We start from the raw sequence: 23,775 nt of genomic DNA on the forward strand, positions 1-23,775 counted from the left end.
TAGTGAAGGACATTAACTAACCACGAAACCGTTTCTGAAGTGGAAAACGTTGTGGGAAAACGTAACTTCATAGCACGGAGCAGTAAGTGTTTCCTGGGCAGAGGGGGAAGGCGCGAGCAGCACCAGCCCGCTTGCTTTGGGAGCTCCCTGGCACCACAGGCGCCCTGATTTACAGCTGGCAGCCCGCTCCTCTCCCACACGCGTAACCCAGCGGCTACCAAGAACCACTCGTGAACTCCTCGAATCCCTACACAGTTTATTTTTCCTCACTTCTATGAAACGCTGTGAGAAATTATTAAAAAAAAAAAAAAAAACAACAAAAAACACGTAGGGGCGGCGGGGCACACCACAGCCCGCGCTGCCTGAGGCAGCCATGAGGACCCCCCCCCCCGGCTGCGTTCCCGCCTCCCGCCTCGCGCCCCGCCTCGCGCCGGCCGCCACGTTCCTGCTCCCCCTCCCACCCCCCCCCTCCGGATTGCGTTGTCCAATCGGAGCCCTCCGCGACGGCAGGGCCGGGGTCGGGCCCAGCCAATCGCCGCGCGCCGAGGGGGCGGGACCTGTGCCCATGGCAACGGGGGCGGTCGGGCCGCCACCCCACGCCGGGCCTGGCGGTGTCGCGCTCTATCGCGCTCTGTCGCGACGTATCGCGCCGTGCCGGGCCTCGCCGCGCCCCGCAGCCCCTGAGGAGCCCCCCGGGATCCCCTCTGGTCACCACGGAAGCAGCCGGCCTCCTGCAAGGTACCGGGGGGTGGGGGTGGGAGCGGGCGGGGGCCTCAGCGCGGGGCAGCTCCTGTCAGGGGCGGCGGGTAACGGCCGCGGGTAACGGCCACAGGTAACGGCCGGGCCCAACGGCCGCGCCTCCCCTCAGGCTGTGCCGGGGGCTCCTGGTGGGGCCGCTGAGGGGCCCTCGGTTCCGCCAGGCCGCGTGAGGCGGAGGGCTCCTTCCCCCGGCCTCCTGAATCGGCCCCCGGGCAGGGAGGGGGGGACCTGTGCTCAGCATCGCGGCCCCCCGGGGCCGAGCTCGGCCTGGGGCTTGTTGTGGGGCTGTCGGGCAGCGTGGGGACTCGGCGTGCTGCAGCTGGGAGCAGTGTGAGTCTCGTTGGCCCCTGACCGGGTTAACTGACGTTAAAACGGGAGGTAGCGCAAAGTTTCAAACTAATACCGGCCGCTGGCCTGCTTAAAACTTCATCAGCTGTTAGATGAGCAGGCATCTGGCGTAGGCAGCCGGTGTAAACTTGCTTGTGGCTTGATGAGTCACAGAATCACAGAATTTCTAGGTTGGAAGAGACCTCAAGATCATCGAGTCCAACCTCTGACCTAACACTAACAGTCCCCACTAAACCATATCCCTAAGCTCTACATCTAAACGTCTTTTAAAGACTTCCAGGGATGGTGACTCCACCACTTCCCTGGGCAGCCTGTTCCAATGCCTCACAACCCTTTCGGTAAAGAAGTTCTTCCTAACATGCTCTTAACACAGGGTGGCAGGTGGTTATTTTGGCGTGTTCAGAAAAGCCCACTGAGGAAATAGAAACTCCACAACAACAACGAAAAGATTTGTTTTTGAATGAGAGTCAGAAAAAGTTTCCATAATTTGGCTGTGTGGCAGTGGTGCTGGACGTAAGCTTGCATTTTAAGCATACTTAAAGTGTACTTAAGTACGCATTTTAAGCGTACTTAAAAGTTTTTTTTCAAAAGCTGCCTCCAAGTGATGTGTACATAACTTAACCTGTAATCATGAAAGGGAAAGCGGTAGCTCTCTGAGGTAAGAAAAAATGTAAAATGTTATAATACTGACTCAAATGTCAGAGGTGTGAAAATATTGACCCGTACTTATAGTGATATACTGACTAAACAAACGTGCTTTAAGAAGGAGAGATAACATCCCTTACTGTTAACTTGGAAGCCTGTATCAGTGTTGCCTTGATCTGAAGCCTTTGCAACAGTGGTGCTTACCTAGCAAATTATTGTGCTCTCGTCCATTCGTTTGCTCAGTGAGCAGAAGAGATCTCTGTGAACCTCCTGTAAGATGCGTACCAGACACGTCTTCCAGATGGGGTTATGCTTATCCGTAGCTGAAACCACTGCCAGCTACTTAAGCCAAATCAAAGCAAATTACAGGCAAAATTCACATTAATTTCAACAAGGACAGGTCTTGTTCTGCAGTAGACATGGTTTGGCAGTTGGAAGAATGAAAGAAATTGCATCCTATTAGAACAGTTGTAAATATTTGTCTTCCTCATAGGTAATTCAGGCAATGTATAGTCTATTTTTGTGATTCCATTTCTTGTGCTTTATGTTCTTTATAATATGAGTGAGATGTTTTTGTACATTTGTTCTTCTGGAAGTGTAGAAATCAGCGTGAATTAGATGGAAATAAATCTCATTAGGCAACTACCATTAAGTGCCCAAACACTTTTAAATCTGGCTCCGTTATGTTAGATTTAAATTTATTCCTGTTAGCCATATTCTGTTCTCTTACCAAAGGGGAAAAAAAGGCTATTGAGGTCCTGATGCAATCAAGGTTTACTCTAGCATGGTCATCTCTTGCTGACTAGAGCAAAATGTGTACTAGTGGGTGATCACAGACTAACTGAAATAACTTTTGAAGTTAGAGTAAAAGCAGACTTTTACAAGCAATCTTTCTGTTGCAGGTGGTAGCGTGTTTGAAATGAGGTTGGTTTTTATGCCAGCACTGACAAAATTGCTGCTTGCACTTATCCAAAGTGAATTTGTGAGATTCCAGGTTTGCTGTCGTATTTGTTCCATATGTGAAGTTGTAGTATGGGAAGCTACATTTTATACTGTTTCTTGATTTCAAATATGCCTTTTAAGCTGATAAGAATTTTTATCTGATATGTACTGAATTCAATACAAGTTTATGCTTGCATGTTAGTTTCAGAAATCTTTTTTTTCTAGGACAACTTTACTGTAAAGGATTGATAAAATTAACCAAGTTTTAAAAACAAGACTAACACTCGGTATTCTTCAGTTTGTAACATGTCTTTACAGACACTGATATTTAGTTTTCTAAAACAATGATGTTAGCTTCGTGGAGACGGGTGTTATATAAATATGCATGTGTATTTGCGTGCACACAGGTTTTTAAATATATTGCCACTAGAATTAAAAACAGTTGTCTTCTCAGGCTTTGCTTCTGACAGGGCTAAGCATGTGTAGGAGCAGTCTGTATATGTTTTGCTTCTGTGCCATCCTTATTTCTGGAGAGAAAACTCTAGTTCCATTGAAAACAGCATGTGGTTCTTTCTCACTTGAACATTCATATTTTGTGTTACTACATAGGATCTCCCAGCATTTCAGTGACTCATTTAATAAAACAGCTGAACAGTATTTTCAGCATTTTTTTAGAAAAAAAAAAAAAAAGGTTCTGTCAGCAAATGTTGTACTACACACAGCTGAGGCATGCTGTCTTTTCTGAGAAGCTGAAAAAAGAAGCTGTTCTATCAGCCAACTTGTAAATGTAAAAAGGATGAAGCAGGAAAACTTCATTGAGAAGTGAGAAAAATAAATACAAGAGTCAAAAGAAAAGAATTTAAGTAAGCATGGTGAGAAGGAAGGACTCCCCTGTCTTTATGTACTTAAATGATGTGCAGGTATATCACTCAGAGGTGACAGCTAGCTCAAACTGCTAGGAGCGCTTTGTCTCCTTCAGATATATTTGTAATATAATAATATTCTAGTACTGAGTTCAGAATATTCTTAACAACACGAGGATTAGTGGATTGGATCAATGGGTTATTGTATCTTTTTTTTTTTTTTTTTTTTTAAAGCAGCACTTCCTATGAGGATTGTTGACATTTCCAACAATACAGCATTAAAATAGGAAGCCATAGCATAGCTGTGACTGTAGAGAATATTGCAATCATCTTTTATGTATGCGCCATTTCTCACACAAGTTTAATTACTTCCATATCAGATACAGCAGGCGTGCAGCAGATTTTGTGAATAGGTAGGCTTTTTCTGCAGGTCTGGATTGACCCATCATGGTATACACTGGTGTGGCAAGTGCAAACACGCAATGTAACATTTACGGTGCTTATCATCTGCTTCTTATCTGCTGAGTTTCTAGATATACAGGCACTGTACGCTGCTATCACTGTGTTTGCCTATTTCAGACTTTGGGCATAACTTCTTAAAACATATTTGTTGCTTTGCCAGGAAAGCAACGGAGACATCAGTACCAGAACTCTGCTGTTTCCTGGGCAAGAGTTGTTAGGTGAATGAAAAGTAAATTTTGTAAAAAAGTAGATGTATTATAATCACCCGACAGCTGTGTAAAATAGGTGTGCTAATGCCATGCTTTGCTGCTTGCGTTAATGTGGCTGGAAGTAGTATGTAAAGCTTTAGAAGCTGCGTTTTGTACTTCTTTTTCAAAGCTCGTAGCTGTTAATGATCCAAATGTCCGATTCTTTTCCACTGGAGTTGATAGGAATTTGTGATTGAATTTAGTGGGAGATCAAGGTTGCTGGCAGACATCCTACTCCTTGTCTTTTCCAGTTGGATTGTTCTGTTCAGACAAGTACATTGGCGGCTCTTTTTCCTGCTCATTACCTCATTCTTTTAGCTCTCACTAAGAGAGAGTTTTTTTTTTTTTTAACGCTTCCTACTCAGAGAAGTTTTTACTTGGTTTTCTTCCCAAATACTGGCTTTGTTTATAAACTACATTATTTGTCAGTTCTGGAGCACCACATTTATTGTTAGTTCTCTCTGTGTGTTACAAGTATAAATGTTTGTTTATGTCTTTATCATTTTAGAACTTAGTTAATTTGGAAAGATGAGTTTTCTTGTTTGTGATGCAAGCAGACTAGAGTTTTGCTGCCTTTTAATCTAGGTGGGCTACGTGTCTTTTACTAGAATCACTTAATTTCCAAATGCAAATCATAACAATAGCTCTGTCCATTTATCTTTAAGATAGGAACCATTGAATTATTAAAGTCAGCTGGTAAAACTTAAATTTCTCTTAAACGGTGAAATAGCAGTAGGAAGAGTAGCAGTAACGATAGGCTAGAGCAAGGCCACCATGGCTGGGCAGGAAGACCTTTGCTGTGCTTTAAGTACTGCTGATGGCAGTGCCCAAATTGACACTGCTCCCCTTCTGCACACTGTGATTGGCTGTTGACTTGGTGGCTCCTGGTCCTTGCAGGGGAAACCCCGTCTTTGAGTCAGCATCAGTCATCAGTAGATCTACTCTAAAATGCCTGGAAAGGGATGGGCACCTTGGAACGGGTTTATCAAGAGTCAGGAACTGCTGAAGGTAGTTGATAACAGGCTGGGCCTCGGACGAACTCTTAATAACAAAGTACTTCGGGGAACAAAAAACAGAGTCCCATTTTTGTCTCATCCTGCCTCTCATCACTTCTCTCTGGTTGCTGAGTTTGAGAATCATGCTCAGTTTTCTCCTGCAGCTGACTTTGCAAGGGGCCTGGTTTCTCTTTACTAGTACATGTCAGAGTAACGTGTTCAGTGAGTCAGTTTGGACTGTCACTGTGACGATCTAAAGGTTGACTTGTCTTAGTCACCTGCTTTTATAGAGGTAAGTTTTGATACTTTTTTTTATAGTCTTGGACTATAAGATACCTAAATACAGTAACTCTGTCTTCACTAGGTAATTTTTTATTTTAATAAATGTATTTCCAATGTATTCATTATAGCACAGGCTGCATAAACAGGTGGGTTCCTCAAAGTGCTACTGGAAAGCCTGTGTTAGGCAAAGTAGTCTGTAAAGTCAGCTGCGATGATGGAGACATTTTTGTTTATCCACTTTGTCTTCTCTGCTCTTAATTTTTTATGGTACTTGTGGATTTTTATTTTTGCCTGTTGTATCAACGTGGCAACAATACAAACATCCGGTGCACAACCTGAAACAAAATTGCTGGATGGGCAGTAGATAGCCTTATTTTCCAGAGCAGTGTCTCACGTCAAATAGATGTCAAAACCAATTTGTGGTACCATCCAGTCTCTCCAATTACATATAACAGCATGAAGTTACAACGACTGGTATTTTCAAAGAAACCCAAATTGCCTGTAAGCATGAATCCCACTGAAAGCCAGCAGATCCAGTGGCATTCAGTCTGATTAGTGCTTTTGTTCTATAAGCTCTGTGACCATCTCCACAATTCACATGTCCCTAGAAGTCCCTAGGAACGACCTAAGCCAAGTTGATCTGACTTCCCAGTGGGGACCTGACAAGCGCTGACATTGAATCCAATACACTCAATGGGGCAGCAACACTAGCTCCTGCCATCCCATCTGGTAGTGATCAGATGTTGTTTTTTTTTTTAAAATTGAAAGCAACCGGTATGTGCTATAACTGAACAGAATCCATTTACGTTCTTTTTGCTGAGGATGTGATTAATAAAAGAGCTTCAGAGAATCCTTGTCATTCTCAAGCCTAGAAAACAAAAGCTGGATAAGTAGGTGTATTTTTACCTTCAACTATTGCCTAGTCTCCAGTAAAAGAGAGAATATTATCTCTATATTTCCCTTTTATTTTTTTCTTCTTTCATATGCTACTTTTATGAATAAAGCATATCAACAATTAACGCTGTATCTAATTCTTTGAGTTCCAGCATTCCCTGAGAGCAGTAGAACACGTGAGAAGTAGGTTATTATAGGTATCTATGTAGGAATGTCAAAGAATTCTAATCAGCACAGTATGATAACATCACTTATGTTATTTTTGTGACTTGGTCTCGTTTCAGATGAAGAGGCTATCTCTCCTGCCCCAGCAATGTATTCTGCTGATGTCATGTCTCTTAGTGGCTTTGGAAGCTGTGCCTATAGACATAGATAAGACAAAAGTCAAAGGAGAAGGCCATGTAGAAGGAGAGAAGATAGAAAATCCAGTAAGTATAATGAAATTAATCTAAGTAGTTTGTACTAATTGTTAGTAATCTGGTTATAGCAGCCCTCTGTCCTGAAATTTAGATGTTTTTTACTGGAGCTATATGCAGGAAAGAAATGAATATTAGCTGATATTTTCAAACAGTCTACCATCTGCTGTAGCGGGGCTCCATTTAAATTTGTTCTCTTTTCTTAGTTATTTTCTGTGAGCTGCTAAAGGTGAGGTAGCAAAGTGAATGAATTCCCCAGTTTACAACAGGAAGCGCTGCTTATTTTTCCACAGAGACTTCTTTCAAAGTGAATGGAATTTCCTAAGCCACCAATGTTTCCAGTTCAGTGCTTCAAATAGAACAGGAAAATGTTTGATCAGGGGAATACAGTTAGCTTTTGCAAGTATGAAGTTTTTTCAACAACAGACATACTGTGTTTGTAAGTGCTACAAGCGTCTTCAATGAAAACACATTGGAGATCTTGTACTTGCTAAAGTACTTCGTAATGTACTACAGTAATGTACTTGCAGTTTTTTGTTGTTGTTGTTTTTTTGTTTTTTTTTTTCCAAGAAACAAATCTCCGGTATCAGCTTTTAATAACTGAACAATACCGTTGTTCCCTGAAAGCCAAATAAACTCTTGTTGAAGCAGATTTTTTTTCCAAAATTAAATTGAGTCTAGCAGTTCTATTTCCACTGGATTGCCCTTACTGAGAGTGGGTTTTTTTTGTACCACAGCATCACAGGAAAATGCATAAAGAGAGCGCATGCCACAGGAAGATGAACTGACCTAGTGTAAAGTTTACCTAATAGGTTAAGTCCTGGTTGTAGCTCTGGTTCGTCTGCCCTCAGCTGTGCAGGTTCAGTAATCTCATACTAACGTTAAAAGTTTCCCAGACATAATATCTGCTTATTTTTTGACAGATACGCTGATTAAAGCCAAGTATAACTTCTCGTCGTTGATTCTGGCAGACTGGGGGTGGCTGTCTTTCTAAAAAGATTTCTAGGAAATGCAGCAAATGGTCTCTATTTTCTTTTGCATCTGAGGGAAAAGAATAGGCACTATTCTGAACTTCTCTTGAAATCATGTAATGAATTAATTGCACTGTTTTAAAAAAAAAGAAAACAATGCTATATTAACATGACAGATGCTTGCATATGACATGGATTGTTAAATATCTTCCTCCTCTGTCATCAGTTACTGACAAATTAATTATAAGAGTAAGTTGCTATAGGGCAACGATGCAGATCAGAAAAATGAAAGATACTTAGGACAGCTTAATCCCTGTTTAGCTGAGAATTGGAGTTTAGTTTAATAATTGTATTTGAATGAAGTAAAATACTTGGTAGCGTATTCTTTCTTTTCTAACTGTAACCTTCTTTTTTGAAGGATACAGGGCTTTATTATGATGAATATCTCAGGCAAGTAATAGATGTCTTGGAAACAGATAAGCATTTCAGGGAAAAACTCCAGACTGCTGACATAGAAGAAATAAAGGTAGGTACATAATGTTAAGTGAGTCTAATTAAATCCATAATCATGAACTGTGCAAGACAGATGTAATCTTTCTTTGCTTTTTCCTTCATACTCCTCTTAGTTTTTGTGAGCTTAAATTTCCTCTCATTTTTCATTTACCGAGATATTCAGCTCTTGCTAGAGCTTTTCCTTTAGTAAAGAGACAGCAGGTGTTCTATTCCTTCAAGAATATTCCGTAGTATAAAACGGAATCTATACTTGAATGCATGGTTTCTGCCTTCTGCCTATCCACTAAAACTCCAGTTTCAGACTCCATCCAGAATGTATGTTCATTTACCTCTGCAAGCCTAACTGTCATTTGCCGTTTCCTGCTGAGCAATTTGGAACACTAATTCAGACAGGGATTTATATGCCTTCTGAGATTAAGATATTGTCATATTGATTAGTGATACACAGTGGAAGAGAATTAAAAGAAAGTCTGATTTTGAAGTCTGGGGAAGTTGAGGAGTTGTACGAGAGGTAAAGTCATTGTGTGTAAATTCCAGAATAACAGACTTCTGGCATTCTCCACTGCTGTCCTTTCTTCTGTGCCAATTCAAATAGCACTCTCTCCAAAACTCCAGTTCATTTCTGTCTTACGCGTTTCAATTTCTAGCTCTAGGTGGTGGTTGTTCTACTTTCCCATTTCTGATCTAGAAATTCTGCAAGGGACAGGTGGGACACAGTCTGAAGTGACAGACAGAGAGGACTGCTTTCTGCATTTCTTTTAATTTCTCATGGTGCCGTTGGCAGTTCTTGACTCTTTCTTCTGTGCTACATCTAGTGCAGCTCTTGAAGGTTACTAACCATTTCCAGAAACTGATAAATATTCTTGCAGTACATGCTGGCAGCTGTCATTGCGCTTGTATCTTCTCCCAAGTCTTTCAGCTGTTATCAAATGTATGGAGAATACAGCATTGTGTGTTTATCTCACAGCCCTTTTGAACCAATTTGAGAACATTTGATCAAGCAATTTGTCACTGCAGCAGCAATACCTCATGAAGTTGCTGAAAGGTCACACTTCTGCTCTTTAGGGGAGCAAGATGTTTAGAAATTCTCTTCTCAGAAAGCTTCTGGGATTCTCTTTTTCTACAACCATAAGCTTAAAAAAATTGAATATGCTCTTTGAAAAGAATTTGAGATTCTAATAGCATGGACTACAGTATTGGCAAAAGACTGACAGTAGTTTGCTGTCTTGCTGATTATCTCTAATGGGAATTGTGAAGGCTATTTCTAGTTTTTATCGATAACTGATAACTTTTTTTTTTTTGACAGAGTGGAAAACTAAGCAGAGAACTTGACTTAGTTAGCCACCACGTGAGAACACGGCTGGATGAACTTAAACGACAAGAGGTGGCAAGATTAAGAATGTTAATTAAAGCTAAAATGGATTCTGTTCAAGGTAAGAATACAAAATTTAACTAGGTGGGTTAACAGATGAGGTTGCATTGGACAGGTATCCAAAATGTAACAGCTATGCTTTCTTTGTTGACAACGTAACAAACACAATCTGAAAGTAAGAGTGTCCTTTCTGACCAGGCCAGGGGACAGTAAATATACATCTTGATAGGAAACTGGAGAAAAAAGCCGTCTATTTTATAAATAACAACTTGATTTTGGCAGTGGATTTTTCAGATACTTTTAATCCTTTATCAGTCTTTTTTTTTTTTATAGCACATCAATTTATAGATCACTCGCCGAGAACTAGCAACGTATACTAACTAGGCTGTTTCAGAATACAAGACAGAATGTTTAATGTTTTTGCAAGGTGGAAAATGATTTTGTTTTTTTTGTAGTCAGTTAACATTAAGTTTCCATTTTCTCTTTTTAAATCCTTTTTCCACCAGTAAGAACTATATTACAGGTTTATAACAGACATTAAACATTTAAATTCAGAAGATGATTTTTCTTGTTTTTGAGGATTTTTTAAGGTTTTGGATGAAAGAAGAACATTTGGGTTGAAAAAACTTTTTTTTTTTTTTTTACTTGCTGATGAAATTGCTTGAACATATGCAATGTCTTTTAAAGAATAAAGTATACAGGTTTCTCAAGAGTCTGATTGGTATATGTTTGTTTGGGAAATGGTGCTATCTGTTTTCATTTCTGAAGAATTTTTAAAGTTTTCATCTAGAACTAAATCTAAGATTCTTGTTGGGTATTACTTTTTGAAGATAATTGGTTGCCCTTAAATATTAAGATCATACTGGATTGCATGATCTTGTATCCAAAACTGTTTTTCACAATGAAGCTTGAATAAACAGGACTTAATTTGTCTGTGCAGATTATTTTCTTGCTCATAAAAAATGCTGTCAAGTAGGAGGAAGGGATCCCACTGAATGGAATAGGTAATATGTCAATCTAAACTACTGTAAGAAAAAGGATCTGTCTTCTAGGCTAATTCCATTGAGTCAAATTTAGAGATGGTAAATACGCCAAAAAAGTATGTGTATACAAATTTGTGTCTATGGGGATGTCAGGAAAAAAGTGTGATTAATTTGGGAAAGAAGGTATTTTTAGAATACTACTACCTTTCCAGTGATTTTTTTTTTTTGGTGCAGCTGTAGTACAATTAATGAATAATGATACAGAGTTACTTGAGAGCTTCAAGATAACCTTTCTGTCCTTTGTTTTCTCTTCCTGGAAGTTCTAGTGCAGAGAGTGCAGTCCACCAGTAGCTAGACAGTGCAGACCAGACCTCCACAGGAGTCAGTGCATTGCCTCACGTACCTGTCAGCCCCCATGCTTTGTCATTCTCAGGAGGTCTTTTAGCTGCTGAGAGCTTGGTCTCGTGCTCCTATTGCAAGCAAGCAGTCCAGCAACATCATGTTGACACGGTGAGCTAGTTGACAGCAGCTCATGATACCTAGTTACATTGGTAGTAACTGTATACTTTATTTTCTTAGTGATTTAATCAACTAAGTAGTTCTAGCCCTATTTCCATAAATCAAGAGTAACTAACAGAGCATGCTTTAGAAAAATAGTTTTTTCCTACAGCAGATCAAGCATATGAATACATTCTGTTGCCGTGACAGAGCTTACATTTAGAAGGAACAAGAACAGATTATACCAGTTCAAAATATTCAGATGACTACTAATGTGAAAGAACAAGAGTGGGAAAATATATCATGAAGTTTGTAGTGGGCCCTGTCAGTGACTACTTCACATCATGTATAACTGTATGCTCAGATTATTTATAAAATACAGCTGTATCTGCACACCTATGCGAAAATCTTCTCCATGTAATATCATGTAATATCTTAGCCTTCTATCTGTTAAAATACAAAAAACTTTCTTCTCAGATGGATCAGGTTAAAAAAAAATCACAAGACTTGAACATATGCCCTGTCTACGTTGTGTCTTGATCCAGATGTATTTTAAAACATTTGCACCAAGAATCTGCTGAACTGACCAGTACAGGATGCAAGAACGTTAGGGGTTGGGTGACTTTATTCAAGGACAACTCTTAGATATTACAGTACTGTGGCAAGTAAATGCTGTCAAACAGAATGAGTTGTTTCTCTGTCTTTATAAGGAATGAAGAAAAACAGGTTTGGGGGCTTTTTTTTAATTAAAAAAAAAAAAAAGCTTAAAATTACACTTCCAGAAAGTGTTTCATAAACAGGCTAAGTTGCATATATTTCAGAAAAAATATGATCTCACCAGGGAGGAATGATGTTTGAAATATGCCCCAGACAGCGTGTACTGTTTTATGATAATACAAATACAGCACTGAGTGTGAGAGAAACAGTTTACCAAGGGATAACAAGTTCAAAATGATATTTTCCATTTTTTAAAAAAACATATTCTTTACTAAGACATCTGGGAAAAGCTTGCCAACATTGTTGCCCAGAACATATCAAAATATATGCTGTTTAAGATAGCATTATTATCTAGCTTTACCAGTTAAAAACCTTGGTAGCAGCCACACTTTTATAATGAAAAAATTATTCAGTCCTCAAGGAGCCTGAGGTACTTACAAAGCACAAGCTCCTGTGTGAAAGTATTTAACTTCCTGATCTTGTTTGCTTTCAACCTTATTTTAATGTTTTACATTTGTACCTTGTTCTTTCAGACACTGGCATAGACCATCAGGCTCTCCTTAAACAATTTGAGCACCTGAACCATCAGAATCCCGACACATTTGAACCTAAAGACTTAGATATGCTGATCAAAGCAGTAAGTGCTAGACATCAACTACTCTGGGCTGTTTTTTATTGGTATTGTGTTTTTTCTTCTTTACTACTTTTTTTTTTTTTTTGGTAAAGGTGATATGCAGTTTTCAGTTCCAGAGAAAAGTCAGTTGTCTCCATTGCACACTTGAAAACTATTGTCAGTGTACATTACACTAGAAAGAGCCTAAATTTTGCATCCTTTAGTACCTTGACCTATCTGAAAATAGTGCAACTCTAAATCCCATACAAGTACTTGTCAGAAGTTCTCCCCTCACTCCTTTCTCTCTATATAAATGGCTTTGTTGATTTAATCTGTAATAAACTACTGCAGAGTAACTCCCGTTATTAATGGAGGCACTGCTCTCGTTAAGTTCTAGGGGAAGCTATGAATGTTGTTATGCTGCAGTAAACAAGGACTTAATGATACTATTTGAAGCTGTACTTAATTAGCACATACTTAACTTGAGTTAATTTATTATTAATTGAGAAAGGATACCTTGATGCAAAAGTTGTCTAAGCAATTGAACCTTTGCAAATTAAATGCTGTGAAAGTAATAGAGGGAGTGAAGAGAGATGTTTATGTTCCACTGTTGTGTGAAAGGGGACCACAGACTAGTCTACCTTGTGTTTAAAAGGGAAATGGCAATATTACCAGCTGTGTCCCTAGACCTGAATAATGCAGGGTTTTTACATAATCTTATATAATGTGTTAATGTAATTATGTGGCGTAATCATGTGTACATATCTATATTTTTAGGCTACAAGTGACCTGGAGAATTATGATAAAACCCGCCATGAAGAATTCAAGAAATATGAGATGATGAAAGAACACGAGAGGAGAGAGTATTTAAAAACACTGGATGAAGAAAAGAGGCAGCGAGAAGAATCCAAATTTGAAGAGATGAAAAAAAAACATGGAGATCACCCTAAAGTTCACCATCCTGTAAGGCTACAGTCTGTCCTTACATATTTGTAAGGAAGCTTTCCTTTCCAGTAAGAAAAAGCTAATAACAGGAAGCAAATAACAGGAGAAATCCTCTTTATTCGCAGGATTTTTTTCTTATTGATGTGGGAGCAGAGTGTGGGAAGAGCACCGAGAACATTACAAAACCCACTATGTGTACTTGCTTTTTTTTTTTTTTTTTTCCTATATAGGTAGTCTATTTGCTGGCAGAATTATTATTTACAAAGAAGCTAAAATGTACAAGGAAGAGGCAAGAAGGGTATTCGAAACAGTAGGAATGCCTTCATGATATACTTGGCCTGCAAGGAACTAACTCAGAGCATCATTTTCTCTAGAAATGGCAAACCGATTGAGCCCCCTTGAGCTGTTGCTTGCAGATAAGTCAGTGTGGCCATGGCTAATTATACAAGCATTCCTTTCCCCAGAATATGTACTTTCTTGCCACTTCCCTGGGCCTTTCTGTCTAAAGGAAGTATGTGACCTGTGTAAAAGGAAATTGAAGTAAGTTCCATAAATTCTATTTGGACCATGACTAGTCAGGGAAAAAAAGCCTTTCAGAGAAACTGTATTGCAAAGCTAAGGCAGAAAAATTACTTAATCATCTTTTGAATAGTTTTCTTTGTAACCAATCCACAGGGAAGCAAAGATCAACTGAAAGAGGTATGGGAAGAAGCAGATGGACTAGATCCTAATGAATTCGACCCCAAAACATTCTTCAAATTACATGGTAAGAAGTTTAGTTTAATATAATTAGCAAATGTTGTCACTATTATATTCTGCTGAAGATATTTATCCGGCATGTTTGTATTGTTATAAGAAGTCTTAAAACTCAAGCAATTTGAATGAATCCAAAATGTATAGAGAAGATAGCTATGTTATTGTGTGAAAGTTTACTGTGGGGTCTACATGCTGAAAATGAAATCTTGAAGTACTCATAAAAGCAGAGAGCAAATAACCAGAAGTAATTGCTCAGGGAATTCTGGGTATTCACAGATCTCTCAATAACTAAAACGTTCACACACTGTGCTCTAGGAATAAGTCTTCAGAGGTGTGTTTGGGAAAACCTGCTTTCTCAACACCTCAGCAGATGAGTGCCAGACACCCCTTATCTTTGGAATGGTCATAGAAGCGCCAAACCTCTTAAGTAGTTTCAAGACTTCCCTAAAAAGCACAACTCCAAATGTTCCCTGATACTTGCTCTGCGTTTCTGAGCAGTCTGCTATTAGAACAATGAAATAATAGGAGGGAAAAGTATGCATCTCAATAGGCGTTTTGTTTTAAATATGGTTATATAAATTGTAACCTTATATTCTGACCTTGTGAAATGCTTCATAATAAAGTATCCTTAAGCAGAACCTGCCTGGCACTGGACTCTGAAGGGTTGAACAGTACAAAGAATTTGACTAATGCCAATGAGAAATTAATTGAAGGAATGTTCTCGCTTGAGTCTAACCTTTTATCTTGTTTTATTTATATATTTATTATATTTAGATATTAAACCTTATTCCTTCTTTCTAGAAAGATCTTGAAATGTAGTTTTTTGAAAAATTTTGCTATTTTATGCAAGTCTTAATAAAACAGCAGTAGGTAAAATAACCTTTTGCCTTAAAGCTGAGTGTATCAAAAACTTTGAAGCAATTAAACAAAAATATTGCATAATAGCCCTTACTTGAAATAGACATTCCCTTTCAATTTCAGATAGCAGTAACAATACAGCTATTCAGAGTAGAACATAGCATACAAGATGGATTGTTGCCAAGTATTCTCCTCTTGGATTGTTCATCAAAACAAACTTTAGTGATCTTTTCTTAAGCACTGCACCTTTTATATAAATTTTGCACAACATTTTGTTGGTTTTTGGAGAGTCCTCCTGCTGGTTAACAGTGTTTATCTACTGACTTACGTTATTCCTGGATCTGTTTACCATTGTAGTTGTAGTTGTTAAATTGGGACAAGTTGTTCTCCGCAATATTTTCTGGCAATTACACTGGTTGCAGTCCTGTTGTGACCTATTTCAGTTTGCTAATCTAACAACTAGGGAGAATGTGCCGGTATTTAACCAATGGTTAACAGTCAGGTATCCAAAACCAGCAATACAGTTCAGCCAGTGTCTGATAAAAACCTGAAGAGAAAAACTGACATATGAAAACAGCATCTTGTTAAATGTGATTTTTAATCTGTATGGGATATGTATGGTGATACATACTCAAATCCATGGAGAACTATTAGATGTATTACTTTCTGTACATCCTCATTTTGTATTTTCAACACTTCTTATTTTAGATGTCAACAATGATGGCTTCCTGGATGAGCAAGAATTAGAAGCCCTGTTTACTAAAGAGGTAAAAAAAAAAAAAAAAAAGTACAGGAACTTTACTTGTTTCAAAAAATGCTTGCAAGAATGTCTGTATTTTCCCCAAGTATATATAGGGGCTTTGGAGTACAAATTAGAATACTCAGGTTGAAATGTATGAACCCTACATGTTTCTACACAACTGTAAAAACATATGAGCAGGGAAAATAAAGGAGTTCAAAGAAAGGACTCTGACACCAGAGATGTATTGCACATGTATTCCTCTGCTACAAGCTTGTTAATTATGAGATTTCATAATTAATCTGCAGAACAGCTGTACCTGTACAGTTTGCAGTGCTGAACTACACATGTGCTTTGGCTAGCTGTAGCCTGGTAGAGGTTCTGAAGCTGAGTAGCTGTGCATGCTCAGTGCTAGTCATAAGCCTGTAGAGAGAAAGAGGGTCACACACTTAAATACTTAGGCTGAAATTTTTGACAACGTTGAAATGAATTCATTTGCCTCATCAGATGTATACATCCATTGAAGGACACTTGTGCACTACAGAAGTGGATACAGGGATTTCACCTCACTTCTGTCTAGCTAGTTTGGAGCACATGGACACCTAATAAAGTAGGCAAGCTGTTAGTGTCTTTAGGCCTTGGTTCCTTCTCTGTAAAAATACAAGTATTAATGGTACTTTGCCTCCCAGCGTAGCAGCAACGTACTGAGATTCTACAATGATGGGAGCTGCAGGAACAATGCGTGAAAAAAGGTCCTTGGCTTAATTTTTTCAGTAGGTTCTGTCATGTTATAGCAGGAAAAAAAAAATCCACAACTTCCCATTCAGAGATCCGTCATTATAGCTGCAACTAACTAAAGATTTTTTTCTAGATTTCACAAATCAGGGAGTAAATATACTATACACTGTATAGACAAGGTGATAAATTCAACCTACTCTAAATTGTAGAAGACGTGAAATTTGAAAATACAGATTTCTAATAGTACGCTTCCATAATACTTTTCAATACTACTATATGGCAGTCTTTTTGACCGGTATGCCCCAGCATTTTACAGTGTTGTAATTTAAAAATAAGTAGTCTGGGGACTTACTACGTAGGGCTAGGAAAGGTAAGAAATAAGTAGAAGCAAATAAGCATGAACTCACCAGAAGGACAGCGTGCACAAAGAAAAATGGACTATTAAGCTAAGCACTCAATATGTCTTGTGATATCCTGAATGCTTACAGCGTGAGCGGCATTCTCCAATTAAAAAAAGTGTTTCTGCCCTGTTCTCTAAACTCTGCCTGCTTTGAGTCAAATATAGGATGTCTGTGCATACTGAGGTCAATTTTACCGTGATGTCTGAAGCACTGAATTACAACAGACCACATGAATTAACTGAAAACTCTATCCTTAGCAATAACGACAGGCTTACTTGTTGCTTAAATACTATCATAAAAGAGATTTATACCTATAGAGACACTTGGAAAATGGTGAACTCATGTTTTCAGCAGCGTTTCATACTACTGTTCCAAACATGCTCAGTGATTTGAATGAGCAGCCCTTTCTCCAAAGTAATATTTGATACATTTGAATTTCAGCTAGAAAAAGTTTATGACCCGAAAAATGAAGAGGATGACATGGTTGAAATGGAAGAGGAGAGGCTGAGAATGAGAGAACACGTAATGAATGAGGTATGAACTAACACTTAACAGATCTGATATTTTCCTGCTACACTGAATAGAACTCCTGATGTAACAGGTTGTCTAAGTGCAGTGCAAGGACATGAAACTATTGTTGCTAGGATTCACAAAGCTACAGTTCTCAAGTCCTATGCCTAGATGTTGATGTAAATGCTTGCAGATTAGATTTATTTTTATTTAAGAAGTTCCAGAGGAAAAACTGTGCTGTAGCTTCCATCTTTTGCAGATAAATTAGAATAGAAATTTCTTGTGAATTTTCTCAAACAGCAAACACTCTAAACATACTCTTACACCTAGCAATAGGGTAAGATTTTGTGGGAAAAACAAGTAAAGCAATATCTTCTTTCACATGGCTGGCCTTCATCCCTTCAGAAGAGGCCAGAGCACTAAAAGCATTACTTATGGCAGTGAATACCAGTGTTGGTTCTCTCTTTTTAAAGCTCAGGAAACAGAGGAAAGGGAAAAGGATGTTTTGATCTACCATTTTTTCCACTTGTAGTTTTCTCTATTCAACTATATTCCTTAAGGCTGAGGAATGGAGCAAGCCTGGACTCCTATTATTTGTGAAGGGAGTAATTTCCTCCCTTACCCTTAAAGGTTTCTGACATTTTTGTTTTTATCCTGTCCAACAGTGGAGATTACTCTGACTCAGAATCAAAAAAATTATTACCAGAAAGCTACAAACCAGTTTTCTCAAAAAAGTCAGACATCCTGCTATTAGTGCTGGGGCTACAACCACACATATTTCCAATCAATTTTGAAGTAAAATAAAGTCTTATTTCCATTTTTTTAAACCACATGCGAGTGTGAGGAAAGTTTTTAGAAGTTGTTGTAGGCATTCATTTGAAAATTGGACAGTTTAAAAATAAAATGGTTGTACTTGAAGGTATTTACATAATGATTTTAAATGTGAAGATATTTACATAATGATTTTAGACGTTGTCTCCAGCAAAACTCATCCTTTAGGTTGAGCATGATTTTTTTTTCTTCTAATAGGTTGACATCAACAAGGACCGACTAGTGACTTTGGAAGAGTTCCTGCGAGCTACAGAGAAGAAAGAATTCTTGGAGCCAGATAGTTGGGAGGTAATGAGAATGTGTTCCAAGTGCAACATGCTGCATTATTACCATCACTCTAACCAGGAAACCAGATGGCACGTCTGTGACCTTTGCCTTTTTTCAGTCTTGTTTTGGTATGCGTGTGTGGTTAAATGCCTTAGCAAAATGTAATGTACAGAATGTAACACACTAATTTAACGCAGATGTAATCTTTGTGGTTCACATACAAAGAGAAAGTCTTGCGCCACCTCGTGGAGTCTAAAAAATTTTCTACTTGCTTTTTCAAATATAAAATGGGCATTCAAGATATGAATCAATTCTGAGGGAGGATTAGAGCTCAGCTGGAAGCAAGATCTTTTTCTCCTAACTCTAAATATGTCGTAGAGTTTTGTGAGGAAAATAGCTGAGAAATAACAATTTTTTACTGTTTGAGTAAGCATACTAACCCTTTGCATTGTCATTTAGTGACATCCAGTAAGTTATACAACTCAGCTAATAATTTCAGTGATAATGTAATCAAAATAGATGTGCATTCCTGCCTAGGTATTCATGTTTGTATTTCCTTGCAGACACTAGATCAACAGCAGCTTTTCACTGAGGATGAGCTGAAGGAATTTGAAAGTCACATTTCTCAGCAGGAAGATGAACTTAGAAAGAAGGCAGAAGATCTTCAGAAACAGAAGGAAGAGCTACAGAGGCAACATGACCAGCTTCAGGCTCAGAAACAAGAGCTTCAGCAGGTACACTTAGGAGAACAGGTTTTTTTTTTCCCTTTTCTTTATACTTATACGGACACTGTAACAGGTAATGACAATCCCCAGCTCTGGAGCATCCTTTACATTGATTTCTCGTATGAATCTCAGCTGAATTCTAAATAACACTGGTACTGCAGCACATCATAATCTGTTATTTCAAATTATAGCAAACTGTAAAAGTAACCAGTCGCTTGCTCAGGCAGGAAGGAAAGGATGCTATCCAGGGGGACCTTGACAGGCTTGAGAGGTAGACCTGTGCCAAGCCTCATGAAGTTGAGCAAGGCCAGGTGCAAGGTCCTGGATCTGGGCTGGGGCAATCCAAAGCACAAGTACTTTGTGGGCAGAGAATGGACTGAGAACAGCCCTGAGGAGGAGGACCTGGGGGCGCTGGTTGAGGAGAAGCTTGACATGAGCCAGCAATGTGTGCTTGCAGCCCACAAAACCAACCACATCCTGGGCTGCATCAAAAGCAACACTGGCAGCAGGGCAAGGGAGGAGATTCTCCCCCTCAGCTGCTCTTGTGAGACCCCACCTGTAGTACTGCATCCAGCTCTGAGGCCCCCAGCACAAGAAGGACAGGGATGTATTAGAACAAGTGCAGTGGAGAGCCACAAAGGTAATCAAAGGGCTGGAGTGCTTCTGCTATGAAGATAGGCTGAGGGAGTTGGGATTGTTCAGCCTGGAGAAGAGAAGGCTCCAGGGAGACCTCAGCGTAGCCTTCCAGTACCTAAAGGGGGCACACAAGAAAGCAGGAAAGGGACTCTTTGTCAGGGCATGTAGTGATAGGATGAGGAGTAATGGTTTTAAACTGAAAAAAAAGGGTAGATTGAGATGAGATATTGCAAAGAAATTCTTTAATACAAGGACAGTGGGGCACTTAAACAGGTTACCCAGAGAAGCTGTGGATACCCCATTCCTGCGTTTAAGGCCAGGCTAGATGGTGCTTTGAGCAGCCTGGTCTAGGGGAAGGCATCCCTGCCCATGGCAGAGGGGTTGGAATTAGATGATCTTTAAGATCCCTTCTAATCCAAACCCTTCTGTGAAACAGTGCAAGTGTCGCACCTCAGTAGTTTGCCCATTAACCAAGATTTTACATGACGACTGTGCATATTTCTCTGAAGTGTAAATCACTTATGTCACATCAGAGAAAATGATGTCAGAGTGAAGTTTTTAACTCTGTTTTGTATTTTTTCACCAGGTTGTAAAGCAGATGGAACAAAAGAAACTACAGCAAGGAAATCCACCTGCAGGACCAGCTGGAGAACTGAAGTTCCATTCCCGTATGTATCTTTCTATGCAGACACACAAAATTTAAGATCTCCAATATGAGTCATTAAGAAAATATATTTTCTGTTGAAACTCTTAGTATACTGTAGTTTTAATGATCTGCATCGGGAGATTCATTAAACTGTCTTTAAGGGGGAAACTGCTTTACAGCAGTTTTAATTAACAGCATAAAATGGTCAGAGAGGAAGGATTGCAGTTCACTGGAGTGTTTTGCCTGTTAGTTATCCTAGATAATGTTATTTTTAGGCTAAGATTTGAGTGTGCAGAGGAGAATAGGGACACGAAAATGACCAGGTCTGTCTGATATCCCATAGCTGCATTACCAGTGCAGAAATAGGTGTGTTAGAGGTAGTTCGCCTTGTGTATGCCACTCAAATCAAGTGCACGCAAGAATGTGAAGTTACAGTGATTTAAGTTCCACTGCTATTGTACAACCCTGCTGTTGATCTTGGATGTTTACACAAGAACTGATGTTGATGCAGCTATCATTTCATGGCTATCTGGTTAGGCAGCCAGATGAAAGCTGCCTGCTCTTCTGCTCGCTCTTGAAATTTGAGATTATAATCCAGAATTGCAATCCCAGGCTAAGCCTGCAGGGAAAAAAAAAAAAGCATTTAAATGTTTTCAATCTGTCTGTCTTCTGTGGTCAATTTAGCTGCAGTTGGGCACAATATGACATGACAAGTTTTAGATAGCATGAGCAACCAATTACTTCAACACCTATAGAGGATGATAAAGTCATAAATCATTGCATACAATCGTGGATGACTAAAGAAGTGGTCAGGTATATTTTAACACTTCTTATCCTGTTTTCGTACGCATCCTAACTTTTTCCTCCCCCTCGAGAAAGGTTGAAAATAATATTTTTTTGGCTCCCGTGTTCATATGTTAATATTGTAAGTACAGCTCAAGGAATTAACAGTCATCTCAAACATAAGGCTTTGGGTTATATCCAGACAGCCTTTTGAATACTGGATAGTTTTAACTGGTCCTGCAGGGCCAACAGTGAGACTTAAAACCTTAAATGCTACATTCAGTGATTACAGCTCACTTGGCTGAATACCCTGAAATTCTACCCCTAAGTTACACAGTTTTGTGAGCAGAGCAAGAAATAATTGAATTTGAGTACCAATTCCATTTTATCTTGATTTGTTTCAAAGCTGCCTGTGGCTAATTTCAATTTATGACCCTTAGTTATGAGAGCCTCTCATCCCCTTGCCTCCCTTTCGTTAACATTTCACTGTGTAATAGCAGATGCCCAGGGACTTACTATAGTGATAAAGCTTAAAAAAAGGGCAGTATTGTAACAGATACTGTTCTTAATACCTGTATTATTTTATGTAAAAACTTTTTGCAGAGACATTTAGTTAGGTATCCTAAGCTTTCATTGACTTAGAACTAGTCAGTACACATTCACTGAATTAAGGAAATCCAAACTATGAAAGTTAGCCTTATTCCAAGGTGGGCAAAAGGTGAAAATTGTAAGGATTGTCAGTGTCATGATGGGTAAAATATAGGAACAAGTCATTTATATTTTTTCCCAAGCTTCCAACGTTGGGAATAAAGGTTTCATAAACATGTAACGTTTTAGAAATAACAAATTAATCTCCCAAAAGCCGAAGCATTATGCAAATATAAGCACTTTACAGAAAATAGAAACAACTACCTATTTAAGAGTAAACTGAATATTGTAATTTGGCAGTCTATTGTGTGATCTCAATCTGATTTTGTTTTAAGTCACATACAAAATTCTGGCTTCCATTTACAAACAAAAAATAAGGTTTTATTTGATTGTTACAATACTAGAAACATTTTCTTTGATACTTTCAACACATGGGGCCAGTTTAATTGAAGAGTTGTAAGTAGTTTTATTCTTGTTTTACAGCTGGGGAGCACAAAGTTGGAGATGCACCAAAACATCCTGCAGGAGATGATCAGCCTTTACCACCAGGACATGTTCAAGAACCAGCAGCTAGAACTGATCAAGTTCACCCTTAACCACTCGTGCCTCAACTTTATAGCATCTTTATTATTTTGGGGGGAGGGTAAAAGGTAGGGAGGGAGGGAAACAAACTCCAGTGAAACAAATTCCATTTTCTTCCCCAGATTATAAAGTCATTAGGAATATTATAGGTTAAATATCAATCAGACTTGAACCATAAATTAAACTAATTTTCTTCCTGATCCATCAGTGAGAAAGGCAACAATGGGATCCTTCAAGAGGATATAATGGAGGAGGAAACAATTTTAAAGGTTTTTGTGGCCAAGAGAGCTGTTGAACTCTTCTCTTGAAAAAGGATGTCTGCCATTGTGTGTTTAGACACAAATCAGAATCTTTTCAGAGAAGAAACAAGAACTGGGCTGAATATCAAGCTAAGTCTTGTTTTATGTAGAAACTCCTTCCAGAAATGCTGAGAAGCAAAGTAGGGAGAAACAGAGACCATAGGTGAAGGTCTACCATTTCCAGTACTACCAACCACTTTCTTGAGACCAAATAAAAATCAAACTTCTTACGCCTAACCTTTAGAAAACTTGCACTTTCTAAAATCCAACCACCACAAAAATGCATGGAATACTGAATATTTTTCATGTTTACAGAAGCCTGAAAATTTCACTGTAAGCCTTCAAAAGAAATACGCAACTTTGGGTGTATTGGTCTGAACCGTCCTTGTTAAGATTAACTCTGTGTGGCAGTTGTATACTGAACTGGCTCTCGGGACAGTGCTTTTGTCCCTGTTTCTTTCATCAGGTGCCAGCTGATCTCAAAATTTTGCATGCTATTAAATAAGCTTTTTATGTTGATGGAAATATTGTGCAAAACAGAAGACGACTCACTGTCTTCTTCTGTACAGATTATCCTACCTCCTATGATAATACCAGATTTTTTCAGAATGCACCGTATGCTTCAAGAAGCTCTTCTCAGACATGAATTTTTGACTTGTTAAGAGTCTCACTATTAACGCTTCTTAGTCTTTAAGCAGTTAGCTGATGCAAGTTTATGAAACGTCCTGAACCAAGGGTGCTACTAGATTGTATGATTTTGGTATTGAACCAGGATAGCTCCCTCATATTGTAAGCCAGAATTTTTCAAAAACCAACAAAAAAACAACAACAAAAAACATTATGCCACTACAAAACCACCGTAAAAGTTGATTTACCTGGGGTTTTTACTA

General features: G+C 38.9%; 1 protein-coding gene across 1 annotated transcript; it reads left to right on the forward strand.

Annotated features, from left to right (window-relative positions):
- The first annotated feature begins 575 nt into the window (after positions 1-575).
- NUCB2 (nucleobindin 2) lies at positions 576-22,637 on the forward strand. The gene is made up of 13 exons (XM_084288277.1): positions 576-738; positions 6,723-6,866; positions 8,244-8,351; positions 9,645-9,771; positions 12,442-12,545; positions 13,299-13,484; positions 14,142-14,232; positions 15,789-15,847; positions 17,400-17,492; positions 18,498-18,587; positions 19,130-19,300; positions 20,514-20,595; positions 22,488-22,637. The coding sequence occupies exons 2-13, from the start codon at positions 6,723-6,725 to the stop codon at positions 22,598-22,600; spliced, it is 1,368 nt and encodes a 455-aa protein (XP_084144403.1). The 5' UTR covers positions 576-738; the 3' UTR covers positions 22,601-22,637.
- The last annotated feature ends 1,138 nt before the right edge of the window (positions 22,638-23,775 follow it).

This window comes from Netta rufina (genome assembly GCF_964035555.1).
Source record: "Netta rufina genome assembly, chromosome: 5".
Lineage (NCBI taxonomy): Eukaryota > Metazoa > Chordata > Aves > Anseriformes > Anatidae > Netta > Netta rufina.